The sequence below is a fragment of the Fukomys damarensis genome, unplaced genomic scaffold, assembly GCF_012274545.1.
Source record: "Fukomys damarensis isolate Sample0158 unplaced genomic scaffold, DMR_v1.0_HiC HiC_scaffold_6, whole genome shotgun sequence".
Lineage (NCBI taxonomy): Eukaryota > Metazoa > Chordata > Mammalia > Rodentia > Bathyergidae > Fukomys > Fukomys damarensis.
This window is the reverse complement of record NW_022900918.1, coordinates 10,080,632-10,096,965: the sequence shown is the minus strand read 5'-3', so window position 1 is coordinate 10,096,965 and position 16,334 is coordinate 10,080,632. Positions and strand designations below refer to the sequence as shown.

Here is a 16,334-nt window from a genome sequence, read left to right as displayed (position 1 = left end):
TAAACATTTTAAGCCTCTTACAAAATTATTTACACCATTTGTCACCTATTTACACATTTTTAGAGCAACTTTTCTAACAAACAAAACTATAATTTATCAAGTTATGAAAATTGTTTTCTAAAAAAAACTTGCTATATTACCACAAAATAAATAAAGATAAACAATATTTTAAAAACAAAATTAAATTTTCATTTCAATTAAGACCCCTTTTGGCGTTTTGCTTATTCTGCCCTTTGGTTAACAGCATCGCATCACATTACTATTTTATATTGCATATATGTAGCATTTGCTTCCTTAAGTTTCCAACATACCATTGATACTTAAAGGCAGACACTGAGTCAGTATTAACAAGAGATTAACTAAACTGCACTGTAATTTAGGTCAAATTACTGTGTCTCACTGTGTATTACATGCAAAGTCCACATAAACTGTCACTTAACCAACAGTACTGCACAAGCGAACATCTCAGTGTATGAAAACTGCATCATGAGTTCAGCATTGTCATGTGAAAACTACATTAAGTCCTTTTTAAAAATGATACTGTTTAGCTTATTGTAAGAGGTTTCACTTTTGTATAGTGTAACCATCTTTAAGCTCTTCAGTTTACAATTCATATAAAACTTGTTATTTAAAATAATCCTATTTTAATCAGTGCACGAAATTTGCTTTTTAAAGTTCATTTGAATGATTATTCCTTCCCCCTAAAGAAATGAATTTGAATGTTTTGAGAGGTATCTCACCACAATTCTAACTGTAAATGTATTCATGGTTATTTTCAAAAGCAGTATGATTTTCCCCCCCAAAAGAATCCTAAAAAAAACTTCTAATAAACCTATAAAGCTGATTTGCATATTTACAAAATTTCAAATAGCAAATATAGGCAACTCATATATATTTAAAAAGGAAAAACACATTTGTTCAATGGCTATTTGTGAATTGCCAGGTACACTGGGCACCTAAGGAATTATCTCAGGGCAAGGGAACTCCCATCCTTCCTCCGGCACCCGCCACCTTCACGGTCACCCGGTGCCCAGTCTGAGCACCTCACATGCGCACCTCACCCAGCCTCACCTGTCCAGATGCGGCTGCCTATCATGAGATGAAACCTGCTGGACTGAGGGAAACCACGTACATTACAGCAAGCATTCCCGATTCTTAAAATGACCAAACACTTTGGTGTTGATACAATGTATTCCCTGTTTTCTCACATATACAAAATATACATTTCCAGTTTTTTCTTTCTCTGTTGTGATAGTGAGGCAGGTCGCTGGGGCCCGGCGGTCAGTTCTGGTGCCTTTTCATGTGCAGCGCCAGGTGGTCGGAGCGCGAGAAGCTGCGGTTGCAGACGGCGCACTGGAAGGGCTTGGCGCCCGTGTGCTTGCGGTAGTGACGCGTGAGCTCGTCCGACCGCGCGAACCTCCAGTCACAGCCTTCCCACGTGCACTTGTAGGGCTTCTCACCTGTGACAAGCAACAGAAGGGTGAGGTGCCTGCTGGAGGTCAGACATCAGGGACATCATTCTCATTTCCTTAGATCCGCACTAGCACATCCTCTCACACTCTTTTATGGATGGTACAAAACAAAAAAGTCATCTTTTGGTACCGGGAATCAAACTCCGGACCTTGTGCTTCTGCAGGGCAGGTTGCGGAACCACTGAGCTAAATCACCAGCCCACAAAACAAAATTTTTAAGCGCAACGGCTTTTTTTGGAAAGAATGTGGTTTTAAAAAAGGGGGATGGGGCAGACACAGTCCCTCCTCTTGATTAGTCCAGGCTGACCCTGAAGTTAGTTGCTGTGTTGCTGAGGCTGGCCTCAATCTTGCAGCGATCTTCCTGCCCCAGCCTCTGGGTGCTGGGATTATAGGCCTGCGTCACCATGGCTATCTTAAAGCTGAATGGTTTTAAAGCTTTATGCATTTGATATAATAAATCCCTTAACCACAAAGTCTGGTACTGGTAAGTTCACAATGGTGAAGAGTTGGGCTATGAAACAATCGCCACAACTCTACTTGCTGATATGTTCATTTAGTTTTTTTGTGTTGCACCAAGTAGCTGGGTATGGAGATGTACACCCACAATCCCAGGACTAGGGAGGAGTCCGTGACTGAGCTCTGGCTGGGTAACTTCACAACTGAGCAAGACCCTGCCTCGAAATAAAATATAAAAAAGCACTAGGGAAATAGCTCTGTGCAAAGGCCCTGGGTTCAGTCCTACTACTACAAAAAAAGAGAGAGATTTGTATATTAAAGTACAGCTGGGATTTTATATGGATAATTTCCCCCTAAATTCCTTTTAGTAATGTTTTCTTCTGAAAGAGAAGAACCTTAGAAAAGTTTTCTTTAGTACCAATGGAATTCAACAACCTTTCTGCTTAATTTAGCAGTATCAGATTTAGGGAGGTGTAAAGATTACTGGGTCTGAATTGTGAGACATGGTCCTAATCGGCTAAGGCCTCCAGCCTGCACACTTTAGTCTCTTACAATCCCACAGGGTAACAACCAAGGGCTAGGACAGGCCATGCACAATTGGACCCAGCCATTTTGCATCTTCCCCTCCTACAACACATACCTGTCACCTTTCCTCTCTCCTCTCTCTGGCTCTGATCCAAGGCATACTTTTCATTCTTTCTTTTTGGTACCAGGGATCAAACTCAGGACCTTGTGTTTGCGAGGCAGGCAGTGGAAAGACTGAGCTAAATCCCCAGCCCAAAGGCATACTTTTCTTAAAGTGCATCTCTCAATTCTGGATGTTTTCTTTTTCTCAAAATAAACTAAGATTCAAACCTAAATTTTAATATATGAGATAAATCACCTTTCACTGACAGTTATATAACTGTCTGATTCATAGAAACACTTTAGTATCAGGAGTAAATCTGTGATACACACACACACATATATGAAACAACTTTGCACAAAGTGTTTGGTTTTGTTCCTCATGAAAATAAATCATAGAACATATTGATTAAATACTAAAATTTAATGGAAAAAGGCTATTTCTGGTGTTTGAGGCAAGGAAAAGTTCCCAAAGAGCCCTGATTTTAAAAGAAGTCATTCTATTTTTTTTAACTTTAATAATTAAATAGCAGAACTGTATTTTCAGTTTATTTAAGAAACAAAGGACACTAGACTCTTTTTGTTCACTATTTTTATTGGCTATGAAGCAATAAACTGCACTGATATTTTTTAAAGTTTACCCTACTGATTGGTTGAAATACAGTAGCCCCTTAAAGTTCCTAAAAACATTTGGAGTCTTTGCTCTCAATTTATGCACATCTATAGATTAGTCAGCCAAGAATGCTGCTAGTGTCTGGAGCCGAAGTTACTGGGCCCAAGTCTTTCGATAAAAGCAGGGACAGCTTTCCCCACTTGGGGCAGTTTCTATGGGATTTGTTCAAGTGTCAACACTGTGCAAGTAAAACACCGTAGAGGAAGCTGGTACCCAATTTCTGGCCAAACAGCAGACTTAAACCTTTCTTCCTCAGCCAAAAACACTATGCACAGTACTTCTGGGAAACCAAACTGACTTCCTTCAAGTTATATTTCAACAGGATAGAGCTTTCAAAAGTTTAATTGGATTTTTACAGAATCTCTTTCCAATACCACCAATTTAAAATATTTAGTTAAGCTCTTTCAACATCAACTGTATTTTTAAGTTCTCATGCTGTTAATGTGAAACTTTCCAAAGGCAAAAGAGAAAAAAAAAGTGACAAATCTGTACAGCATCTTCAGCTTTCCCCAGAATAAAGTATGCATTTTTTTAATTCTACTTGAAAATCATAGAAGGTTTGCTAAGAATTCTTAGTCTTGCGGAAGAGAGTGTCCAAGTTAAAACCATGCTATCCATACTGATGATGAGCCATTAACGTTCTGTACCCAAGTTCTAACCAGAAACATTACCAGTAAATAAATGGGACGCACACTGCGAGCACCCTCCGGGGCAGGGCCCTTCTCACTGTCTCCTTGATCCTCACAACACAGTGAGAAGTGACCTGTGTGCTCCACACTAAGCGTCCTGCCTGCCACTTTTCCTTCATGTCCCACTTAAATCTCCCATTAGTGAACTCTCACACACTCTGAATATACAAAGAACGCACACATAATATTGTTCAAACGTATTTAAATTCTTATAAGGCCTCTTGTGCGGGATAAATAATAGCTTCATAGACCCACAACACCCCCTTTATAGCAGCCATTACGGTTCCTAAAACTGAAGCCTGTGGTGCACCCCGGCAGAGCAGCCCTTTATGGAGTCCCTCAACCGTCACCAAGGACTGCCCAGTGAGTATCCTTTCCCCAGACAGTTTTCAGTGAGGTAGCCAACTGTTTTGTATTTAAAAAACATTCCACAAAAACTAATACATCTTTCTTGCTGTGATGAACTGAAAAAATACGATTTTTGAACCTACCACAATGGAATGGGAACGGGAGGTTTTTCTGCTCTGCTGAACACCCTGAATAGATTCATACCAAGGCCTTTCTCTAGAATATTCTATAACAAGAGGAACATTCTCTAGAACATTCTATACTCTTCTAACAAGGAAAATCACACAAGGAAGTATTTCTTTTAAAACAGTTACCTTAAAAAGTAAAATAAAATAAAATAGTTACATTAAGTCACTTTCTAGAGCTTATTACACAAAATCTGTGTATCTGCTTTCTCATGACCAAAAGATTTACATTTCATGAAGACAGAAGCTAAAACCCATCAGAATTAAAGCCAGGGTGTACTAAGGCTGGCATAGCCTATACTAAATACCTTATAAAATAAGACTTGTTCTCTGACCTCAAAGAACTAAAGGATAGCAACAGGTATTGTCCCCACCATCACAGATTTGCAGAATTTAACATATCAATTTGCTTCTAATAATCAAGAGGGAAAAAATAAAGGACACTAAAAATTTCGTGGGAAAATATTCAGGTGCCTGAGGAAACTGATCAAATGAGATAATTTAGCTCACTAACTCATATTTTTATTTACCTGTGGTAGTAATTTCTCATTTAAACAATTTTATCAGAGCTCATTGAGGAGTGGTGAATGTGCATATGCCTGTAATCCCAGGCCTCTGGGAGACTGAGGCAGGAGTCCTGCCTGGGCAAACTTACTAAGAGAGACCCTACCTCAGAAAATGAAGGGTTGGCGATGTAGCTCCACGTAAGGGTTTGGGTTCAATTCCCAGTACCACTACCACTTAAAAAAAAAGGTTGAGTAGTATTAGCCTTTGCAAATACCTAATATTTACTAGACATAGCCATCCTGTTTTTAGCGGCCCATTTTGAGGGAAATAATTAAAAGGATATAATAGTGGATATAGTGGATTTATTAAGAAAGTTCCCTCCAGCAAGGAATATGTAAGTTTATCACAGTTTATCACTTTCTTTAAAACCCGATTCATTAGGCAGGTGGCCAGTTTAAGGCCAGCTTATACTGCAAAAGTGGGACCTTATCTCAAAAACAACAAGTCTAGTTCATTAATCTGTTCTAGAAAACTTCATAAGATCCTTCTAATTCTCTATCACAGGCACAAATTTATTTTGAATTAGTCTATGGGGTAGATCAGTGGTAGAGCATGTGCTTAGATTCACCTGGCCTTGGGTTCAATACCAAGGAATAAAAAAAAAATGGGCATGGTGGTGCACACCTATAATCCCATGAATCGGAGGGCTGAGCCAGGAAGATCACTACACTTTTAAGACCAGCATGAACTACAAAAGTAAAGACTCTGTCTTAAAAAACAAAACACTCTATTCTGAGCCACTGGTTTTCACTTGCACACGTGTTGCTTTATGAAGGTTTTGCCTTTGTGATCACAGGGAAAAGACTGTCTCCCAACCCTGCTGTGCCGCCACACTTGCCCTGATGCCTCTCTGAAGTAATTGGGTATGTGGCCAAAGTCAAACTAGTTTTCATCAGGAAGAGGGAAGAATTAAGAAGCCACCGTGAAGTCATCCACTTTTCTCTTATTTTTGTAGAAAAGCAGAGAAAAGTCGGGCTTTTCCCTGCAAGGGACCTAGTAATTGGGTATGTGGCCAAAGTCAAACTAGTTTTCATCAGGAAGAGGGAAGAATTAAGAAGCCACCGTGAAGTCATCCACTTTTCTCTTATTTTTGTAGAAAAGCAGAGAAAAGTCGGGCTTTTCTATCAAGGGTGATGTGGTTACAAGTGCATGCAGATAGAACCATGCTTTGGGCCTCTTCAGAAGAAAATATTCAGAAATCACTTAGTGATTTTAAAAAGCTATACAAGTGCTTTTAGAGAACTGGGCTAAGCTCGAGGAAAACCAAGAAGTCCGTGACCCCAGGTGCTGCTCAGAGGCAGTGAGGGGCTCTCTTTCCTGGTGCCCAGGCTCCCTTTGCTGAGCTGCGGAGGGGTGGGAGGGAGGCAGCACGCTGTGGGCTCCTCCAAGCCGGCCACGACAACCCAAGATGTCTCTCAGCAGTCACAGAGTTCATGAAACCAAATACCAATGCCTAAGTCTCCTCACAAAAAGACAACCCACAGATGCACTTTCTATGTAATAAGAGCCCAAGCTAACTTAAAAAGTAAAATGTTGATGAAATAGTTTTACCTTTTCTTTGTTTAACCAGATTATAAAAGTTCCACACTTGCTTTCCCCCCAGCCCTGGATGAGCACTAGGTAGCTTTTCCTTTCATTTGCACATAACCTATTGCCCTGACCAGCAGATTCCGCCCCACTCTTAAAGGTTTGCCTTCTTATAAAAGCAGACAAAGGAAATTTATTCCTTTGCTTCTGCTGAAGATGTTTTTAAGTGAAAGTTACCTACTGGGCACTTCTAAAACAGTAACTAAACAACGTTGTTTTACACCCTAGAATATAAATAAAACAGGCTGACAGAACAGGAATGCTGCTACTGAGATACTGGACTCAAGTAGGCCATTACTTTGTTTCTAATCTTTCACCAGAAAAGATGTAGGTCATCGAGTAAACTATTACATTCTATAGAACTAAAAACACCTGACAAAGTACAATTCTTAGGTGATTAAATTATTACTTTAAAAACATTCCTTTGACGTCACAACTGATTGTTTCTATCTCAATTTCGGCAATTCTACTTAATCTACTTATAAACTGTCTTCTCCTACTAGTTTAAAAACAAAAGAGTAAGAAGAGACTATTCAGATTCTCCATAAAATCTGGTCAAGAACATTTGCTGAATCAAATTATACTTCTTAACCTTTGATAAGCTTTATCATCTCAAAACAATGTTTGATCAATTTCCTATGTAAATGTTTTTCAGATGAAAGAACAAGTCCCAGAAGCAAAGTTTAATCTTCCCAGTGAGTCATTAAAAAGAAATTGTTTCTAAGCTTTCATGCTCACAAATACCTTTCCTGGGGTCTGAACAAGCCAAGTCTCTTAAGCTACTTTTTAGCTCTTTTTTTATAAGCCTAAGATTGTCAGTACAGAAAATAAATTTCAAAGCTGCAAGCGAAAATATAATATTGAAAATAATTTTAAGGAATGTCAGTCACACTGTACCATAAATGCTAAATGAAATACTTTTTCCTACACAGCTTCTTTTTGTTGTTTTTCTTTTCTGTTTTTGGTACCGGGGATCAAACTCAGGACTTTGTGCTTGTGAAGCAGGCGGTAGAACCACTGAGCTAAATCCTGGCCCGTGTTGTTTCATTTTTTGAGATAGGCTCTCACTGTGTAGTTCAGTCTGGCCATGGACTCCCTGTGTAGCCCTGGCTAGCAAGCATCACACTCTTGGTGACCCTCCTGCCTCAGCCTCGAGTTCTGGGGTTACAAGTGTGCACCACCTTCTCGGCCTTCTGTAACAGTTTTTAAATACCCAAATTTACTGCATACTAAATGTCATCCTGCAAAATCTTTCCTCAGTGTTATTTATCCTTATAAAACAGGTTACACAGAGAACCAACAGTCATATATCCTAGGTTCAAACTGTAGGATCTTATCTGGGCGTGGTGGTATGAGCCTATAACCCCAGCACTGGAGGCTGAGGCAAGAGAATTGCTGATTTGTGGTCAGCAATGAACGACATAGTGAGCTTAAGGACAGCTTGAAATAGCCTGGTAGAGACCTGTCTCAAAAGAAGACAAAAACGACATTGTAGGACTCCAACTATTAAGCCTGACTTAAAATGAAACCCTTTCTATAGGTTTTTTTTAAACAGCATTTTCACTCCTTTTCCATAGTTTTACCAAAAAAGGGGGCAAAAACATAGAACATTATGAATGTTCTCTTTCAGTGGTGAACTGCTTATAATGAAAAACTTATCAACACTATTGTTTTTAAACCCAAATCTAATTAGTTTGGAGCAAACAACTAAATTAAATGTGGGCCAGGTGTGAGGCAGGAGGATCCCCATGCATGTGAGGTCAGCCTAGGCTACGTAAGGAGATGGTCTGGAAGGAAGGGAGGGAGGGAGGGAGGGAGAGAAGGGAGAAGAGAAGGGAAGGGAAGGGGAGAAACGGACAGGACAGACAGGACGGGAGGGCAGGGGAGAGGAGAGAAGAGAAGACAGGGGAGGGGAGGGGAGGGGAGGGGAAGGGAGAGGAGAGGAGAAGAAATTTTCCCAGGGCCTTCCCTGAGCTACATCCCTAGTCCTTTTTTTTATTTTGAGACAGGTCACTAAATATATCAGGGCTAGGATTGTAATTGGGACCTTCCTGCCTCGGCCTTCAGCCTTTCAGAGCGCTGGGATTATAGGCATGTACCAATTCACCAGGCCCCTCAAGATTTAGTATCCAACCTGAAAAGTAAAATTAAAATTTAGAGTAGAGATTATGGATGTTAAAGTATATATAGTAACATCTTACTTATGTCATAGGGAAATAAAGTGTGTGTAACCAAGGAAGGGAGAATACAAAAATTCACTCCCTTTACAATGAGTCTTAGGCTAAAAACCCTTCCAAGGCTTAACATGGAATTCTTTTCCTAATCAGAGCATCCTGAAAGTGGTTTACTCAAAACTGTGTACCCTGGGCACCTACGATATTTCTGGTTTTACTCTTTGGGAGTGTTTCAAACTGTCAGCCGGTGGTACACAGAATAGAGTACTTGGGGCCCCAGTCTGAAAGATACTTGAGCCAAGTGTATGTGTTGCTCACAGACTTTTTGTAGAATGGCTAGTTTTCCATATTGTTCTAGAAAGCTGAGGCTGAAAACGATGTAAATCTTCATTACAAAATTAAGAAAATGGGCAAGTGTGTAGCTCAGTAGTGGGGCACTTGCCTAGCGTGCCTGAGCCCATGGGTTCAATTCCAAGTAAGGGAGTAGCGGAGATAGTAAGGCCTTTAAGCATAAAGCCTGTAAACTGTCTGCATAAAATACTACCTCAGTTCCTAAGGGCAGAGTGATTATGAATCTTTTTTCAAAGTGCATGAAACCATTCAGAATCACAGCAATGGGTATAGCCCTAATACACACTCTTAAGAATACAAATATTTTTATTTGAAAATATGTATTGATATACTGTTGTGCAGAAGCAGCCATAACTATCGTAACTCTTTCTAACTGGAAGCACGATAATGATGTATACACTTGTGCATTACAAACAGCACAAAAACACCCACCCACAGAAAAGGGTCTGTAAATACGCTGTGTCGTCTGTTATTGGCATACGAATGAAATTTTATTATTTCCTAGAATAAAGGCAAATTATGCTTTAGGCATACTGCCTGACCAGACAAAGGTAGTATTTTGGTTTATTTACATATGCTTTGAAAGTAATCAAAGTGTATCAACTCAGAAAACTTGAATGCTATATTTGTGATTTAAGAAGGTGACCCAAAACAAAAAACACAGGCCAGGTGTGTTGGTGCGCACCTGTAATTCCAGCATGAGAGGCTGAGGAAAGAGAATCATGAGTTCAAGGCCAGACAAAGCAACATAACAAAACCCTGTCTAAAATACAGTTCTGCTTTGTAAAGACTATTTGCTTAGGCTCAATTTGAAATCTAAGTACTGTAAAGAATCTTTCACAATCTAAAAATCCAGAATAAGTAATTAAACAGAACTAGATGTAGGTTGCTTGAACTGCTTAAATCATTTTTCAAACAGTAACTTGACATTTTAAAGCAATTACAAGTATTTTCCAAAGAAATGCTAGGGTGCTTCAAATTCTGCCTGCAAAACTGCAATCACTGAAAGAATAACATCTCTTGTCATCAAATACAAGATCAACACTGTCATATAGTTTTTAAAGTTCCTTAAGAAATTGTCCATGTGGGAAGAAAGGGGATAAAAAGAAACAAAACAAGCTATTAAATGAGAGGAGTTATTTAGAAAAAATGTCTCCTCTACCTAAGCCTTAAAAAGGGGGAGATGGGCAAAAAACACAAGCCTTTGCTGGCTTCAGATACACTCACTGAAAACCAACTGGTGGGACGGTGGGGAGGCAATGAGAGCGCACAAGTCATTTTAAAAGGCACTGTCTAGAAACCAGAGAAATGAGGAGAAAACAACCTCAGTGCTCTGTGATTACCCAAGAACGGGTTTAGCCAGATGAGCAAGTCGGGTACAAACCCTCCCCAGGCATTTGAAAGACTATCAAGCAAAACTTTATTAAACCAGATTATATGGTCTCACCCATTAGATGATGGGGGCAACAATGTTTATGATCGGGCGAAAAATTTGCTGTATGAGATTCAAACCAGGCCTGGGTCCTCTTTCATTTGTTTTTATTAGTTAGTGCGAGCATTGTTAAGACAACCCACTATTAAATTTCTTTGCCAGCAGGTCAAGTTCCAGAATCCCAGATACAAGCATTCAGAGCACTAAACCCTGACAAGGGTTGAAAGGCTATTTAGATATGGCCTGACTACGTCCCTGCAATAAGCAACTGATTAACACGCAATTCTATGCAATTGTACTCTTCTTTTATTAGCAGACTTTAACCCCATGAAAATGTATTCGATTCCCTCCTTCCTATCTCCAGTTTCAAGGCCTTCCAAGAGAAAAAGAAAACAATTTCACAGAAACACTCATTTTCTATATTTCCTTATTATAACATATGGGCTGTAAGAATTATTTTAGGGTTTCTATATGGACTATTTTCCTGGCACTTGTCATTTATATTTTGAAAACTTTAGGTGGAAGTTTTTATTATATGCTTTCATTGTTTTGTGGGTACTTAACACAATTTCCGCCTTAGGTTGCTTACGTAGGACCTTTCCTTTTCCATATTCAATTTGTCTACATCAAACAAGCTCAGGCCAAAATAACCCTATAGATAAATGCAGGAGATAACATTTCTTTAAAAAGCAGCTTCTCAAAAAGCCGGTGCCAATACGATTTATTCTGGGTTTAATTGGTAGTGTTTGTCATTTGGATATCAAGCAATACTTCCTCAACAGGCATACAAAACGTCTGCAACCATATTCTTCTCAGGGCTCTATCTCAGCACTGACCTTTGTTCAAAGGCTTTTACTTTTTAATGCAGCAGTTAGAGATAGCTACTTCATTTATCAAAACTCAATTTCCATAGTAACATCTAGCCTGGGGAGATTCAAGTCCTCACACTAATCCAACAACCCATTCAAAGGAACTGTTGAATACTTTGGTTTCCATAGCAATGATGGAATAATACATTTTGCTAGGTCACTGCTTTATTAGCAAACTTATTCTTTGAACTTTAGGTAAGGCTGTATTTACTGAGGAAAAAAGCATAATCACTTTATATAAGTTCTTCCCCTTAGGGCTATTCTTTAAAGAAAATGACAAACAGTAACCATCTATATATTTGAAAATATTATGGGTATGTGGAGGCTTTTAACAGTGTGTGCTACCATGTTGCATCTCAAAATGGGTTCTGAAAGTTTTAAAATTAAAAAATAAAAGATTGCTATCTATGGATTTAACAAAATACTTATAAAATTAAGGGGGCTAAATTTAAAAGTATGTTCTTTTTGTTTTAGTACCAGGGATTGAACTCAGGTCCTTGTGCTTGCAAGGCAAGCGGCAGAGTCACTGAGCTAAATCCCCGGCTAAAAGTATGTTTTGAAGAAGGATGAAGTATAAACTAAAAATATAGACTCCCAAATGTATCAAATATAGGCTGGGATAGAACACAGAATAACTTAAACCGTAACCTCTTTTTTTTAAACCATCTGATTTTAATATTCCTCGATTTTAGACCTACCTTTCACCTAGCACAGCAAATATATCAAACATAAATATTTTAAACAGGGGAAATAAAGATAATGTATTAAGCAGTTAATGCTATACATGCTAAATGTAAAAGTCAGAGGAAGAAATTTTTTTTTTCTTTCAAGACAGGAGTAGCATCACTAGTAAAGGTTTTAAGAAGTCCATTACTAAACACTGTTGTTTATATTTTTGGGCAATTAATTCACTGCAAGGTGACAGGACAAGCCCTCCGTAAGCAAAAATCAGCCTTTGGGAAACCAGACTTCCTCATGGAACTGCATTTTGAGCCAAGCCAGTGCTGAAAAGGTAGGCCATTAAAAAATAAAAGTTGACAGAAGAAAGAAGAGATCAAACGTGCTGGCTTTTAAAAGGTTGAATACCACTTACACTATTTACACAACTCACAGAATTAACAAGAAAATTACATACCAGTATGAGTCCTCAGGTGAGCTTTTAAATGAGAAGACTTTGTATAAACTTTTGTACAACCTAAAATAAAGAGAGAGAGGAAGACTGGCTCATCATTGAGATCCTTTTGAAATCTTTACATGTGATGATTCAGTGTTTAAAATCTGGCTTTACGGAAGAAATTTCATGCTAGATGAAATATTTGAAGCTTTCAGTTTTAAAAATATTAAGGAGCTCCCCCCATTATCTGATTAAAGGCATAAAGTGATTTGCTTCAAGAATCACTTAGTAGGAAAGAACACAGGTAATTGAACCAAGGGACAAATGGAAAATCTGTATTTCTAGTCCAGTAGGCTCTTTTTACTGGTAATACATACTTCAGTGATTTAAGAGCTACTATATGTTTTTAATTTTAATGGCTGTAGAGCTGACAACACTAGACCATTATCCAAAATGCTTATAATTTTCTGTACACCTACATTTCTTGGTTTTCACTTAGCATGTCATTCCATATTATGTATTCATATCAATAGATCATGCCCTGAATTAATCATAAACCAGCTTACACTAGCAATTTGGAGATCTATTTGTTACGGTTATCAATTTGCATTTTGGGTCACGTATACCACGAATGAATATATGCTATCAGAACCAAGGTTAAATCTGTCCCATGGACAGTCTTGTCCCTATTTAGAATGAGATTTATTAAAGTAACTAAATGAAATTAAAATTTCAATATCAAAGAGAAAACTATCCAGGGCAACACTTCACCAGAATGTTCTAGCCATTTTTGCAATACATAAAATAAGCTAAATAGAGGAAATGCTTAGTTGCCTACTGGGTAAAGCATAGAAACAGGACACGAGAAGAACAAAAGTAACTTCTGTTTTTAACTGTCAAGCACAACTTTCCTATGTAAATGTAAAGGCTGGGGTTGAGAGAGAAGCAAGCACACAATCACACATGCAGAAGCTGCCGATGCTTCAGCTGCGGAGGGACACATACCAGGATAATCGCAGTAGTGGATGCGGCGTTTCTCCAAATCGGGGTTACTCCTTCTATTGTATCTGACAGGTTGGATGTTCTGCGAGTTAACTGGCAGAGTGGCAGGTAAATTTGGATTGTGGATTGCCAGTTTAGAAGCAATTGTAGCAGCATAGGATGGAGGTGGGGTTAGATTCTGGAGCATCTCTGCTTGTCTATCGGGACTTCCGGGCTCTGAGCTTGGTGGTGACGGGGGAAAGTAAGTGGCCTGCTGGGGAAGGAACTGACTTGGCATTGTGTATGTGCAAGGGGGCATGCCCTGGAACTGCTTCACCGCAGGCTGCGGAACAGCGGAGGCGTGTGTGGTAAGGCCTGCCATGGCGGCTGACATAGAGACATTAAGGGTGTCCATTACTGCTGTCTGGTTTGTAGAACTGGGCATGTCTAGATCCGGTGTGTTCAGTAGCTGGTACAGGTGGCCCTGCTGGGGAGGGACAGAAAGATGCAGATCTGGTGTAGGAAGTTCTTGTTTGATGAAAATATTGTTCACCTCTGGAGCTGCGGTCTGGTGTGAGGTGAATATGCTGTTGAACTCGGGGAGGGCCTGGGTCGGGGCCGGAGGAGGGGCAGTCGTTTCACTCTGGTGGCTGAAAATGGCAACAGGTTCTGTCTTGATGTGTGTTACGCACGGTCTCTGGGATTTGTAGAGGCCAGTTCTCAGGTGGGTGATGTCAGGGAGGAAGACGTTCATGTTGATACTGTAAGGTAGCCCTTCACTGTCAGTGAAGAACTGGTCTACAACTGAGGCACTGTCTCGTCTATACTTTTTATGCTCTGGAATTATTGGAACTGGAGGAAGCTGGGGTGTCAGATACTTCTCCATTTCACATCTTGTCTAAAAAAGAAGAGATACAAACATGCATGATCTACCTGACATAGCTCAGGAAGAACAAACTAAAAATTCCCCTAACAAGCCCTGTGTAAAGTACTAGGGCAAACTCCTAGGTGTTACTTGTAAACATATCGTGTTTATTTTGTCAATTGTGTAATTATTGGTTCACCAAAAGCCTACGAAAGTCTCCATAATGTCTGATAAAATTGCTCCACAAATAGAGCCACAAAAGAGGCAAATCAATGGGGGAAAAGGAAAGGAAATAAGATGTATTCCTCCTTTCTGATGCAATAATACAATATTACTCCTCTACAAGCAGTCAAGTTTACAGAGTACAGTATCAAAGTATTGCAGAACTACCTCAATTCTGCTCAATTAAATTTAACAAGTCTTTTTTTTTTTAATTTTAAACTGTGCAAGCCTTTAAAAAGTTTTTTTTGTTTGGTTTTTTTTTTTTTTTGGCCGTGGTATTGTTAAAATAGCTAATATAAAATATTCTTTAGCGATTTCAGCGGGGACTTCTGTTTACACTTCAACGGAAACTTAAATACAATGTTTTGAGCAAAATATAGTATCCACTGAAACAAAAACCATTTCATATGCAACATTTGATCTAAATGTTGATTTAATCAGCAGATTCGGTAATTGGTTAATATGATAATGAAATGTTCCTATTCATATCCCTATCTAAAACATCTTTAATTACCTAAGGGAAAATCACTCCCTCAAGACTGGTGCTAAGGAGCCCGTGGGTGGGGAGAGGCTGCTGTATCGCTGGCACAGTCACCAGCAAAACATTTATCACGTCCTTCTCAGTGGGCCAATGCCACATTCCCCCTTACTCTGTAAAAAGCTCAGTCATCCCTATCCTCCGGTTTCCGAAGCAGAAAATTACCAAATTGAAATAACCGAACAGCTCTCAAACAGGGAGTTTTCTTTTTGAGAACATAGGGCAGCGTGTAACATGTCGTCTCAATCTTTTAAAAGCTATCTTCTCTCCTACTGTAACCGCCTTAATTTTTCTCGTAATTATTAAAACGGAAAGGGAAATTTCAAAAAGAAAAAACCAGTAGACAGAATGGCTCACATAACTATTAACCTGGCACTCTAATCAGTGAATACAGCAGTCAGATTGTTTTCTGCTACTAAATTTCAAAAGCATTTCATCTGGAACCTCAAACCATTCAGACTGTACAGTGTGGATGAGGACAGGATTTCCCGGATGGACACGATTTAAAAATACAAATTAACGCTGTAGTCCTGTGAGTCACATCTCTGACAAACGCCACTGTCCTCCCCGGGCTCGGCGGCACTAGCAGTCTTCCCGGGGTAGGTGATGGGTAGCGAATACACAATATACCAGGCGCTGTTAAATGGGGCGTCTTGAAATAAACCGAACCAAACCCTTGCGCGCACTGCGCTCCCGTGGCGGTTAGTGGTTTCTGATTTTAGCTCTTCCAGCTGTTTGCATGTGGGTTTTTTTTTTTTTTTTTTTTTTTTTTTTCCTTTCTTGGGACAAGCTAAAAGTCCCGGGAAGTTTTTTCTGGGCTATATGACTCCGTGCGTGGGCGAAAGAAACAGGCGGCTGCTCTAATTCGGCTGCCGGGCAAGTGTAAAAGCCAACTGCCAGCTCTCCGCGAGGCAAGGGAGGAGATTTACGCGCACACGAAGAAAACAACACCCTCGGCCTTTTCTAGTCTTTCTTTTCAAGGGAAAAACAAGCGCCCCAATAGAACCGTAGTACTCCTAATCCCCTCGTTTTCCAAACGCGGCCCCGCGATCGCTTAAAAAAAAGGGGAGCCCTGGAGTCTGCACCCCCGAGGACCCAGCACCCAACCTGCGCCACACCGAACCCGAGACGAGGGGAGGGGCCCCCGGATCCTGAAGGGACAGAAGGGCGACGACGGCGCGCGGCTT

General features: G+C 39.8%; 1 protein-coding gene across 3 annotated transcripts in view; it reads right to left on the bottom strand.

The window, feature by feature from the left end:
* Positions 1–138: 138 nt before the first annotated feature.
* Klf5 (Kruppel like factor 5) overlaps positions 139–16,334 on the bottom strand; it is a 21,043-nt gene continuing 4,847 nt past the window's right edge. The window contains exons 1-4 of one of the 3 annotated variants that reach the window (XM_010622341.2): positions 16,255–16,323; positions 13,547–14,420; positions 12,563–12,622; positions 139–1,460 (exon numbers count right to left, since the gene is read on the bottom strand). In XM_010622341.2, the coding sequence (XP_010620643.1) occupies positions 1,282–1,460; positions 12,563–12,622; positions 13,547–14,408 (1,101 nt within the window). In that variant the 5' untranslated portion in view covers positions 14,409–14,420; positions 16,255–16,323 and the 3' untranslated portion in view covers positions 139–1,281. Of the gene's footprint in view, positions 1,461–12,562; positions 12,623–13,546; positions 14,421–16,254; positions 16,324–16,334 lie in introns of those variants that run through there. The other 2 variants (XM_010622342.2, XM_010622340.2) reach the window with 2 other exon arrangements.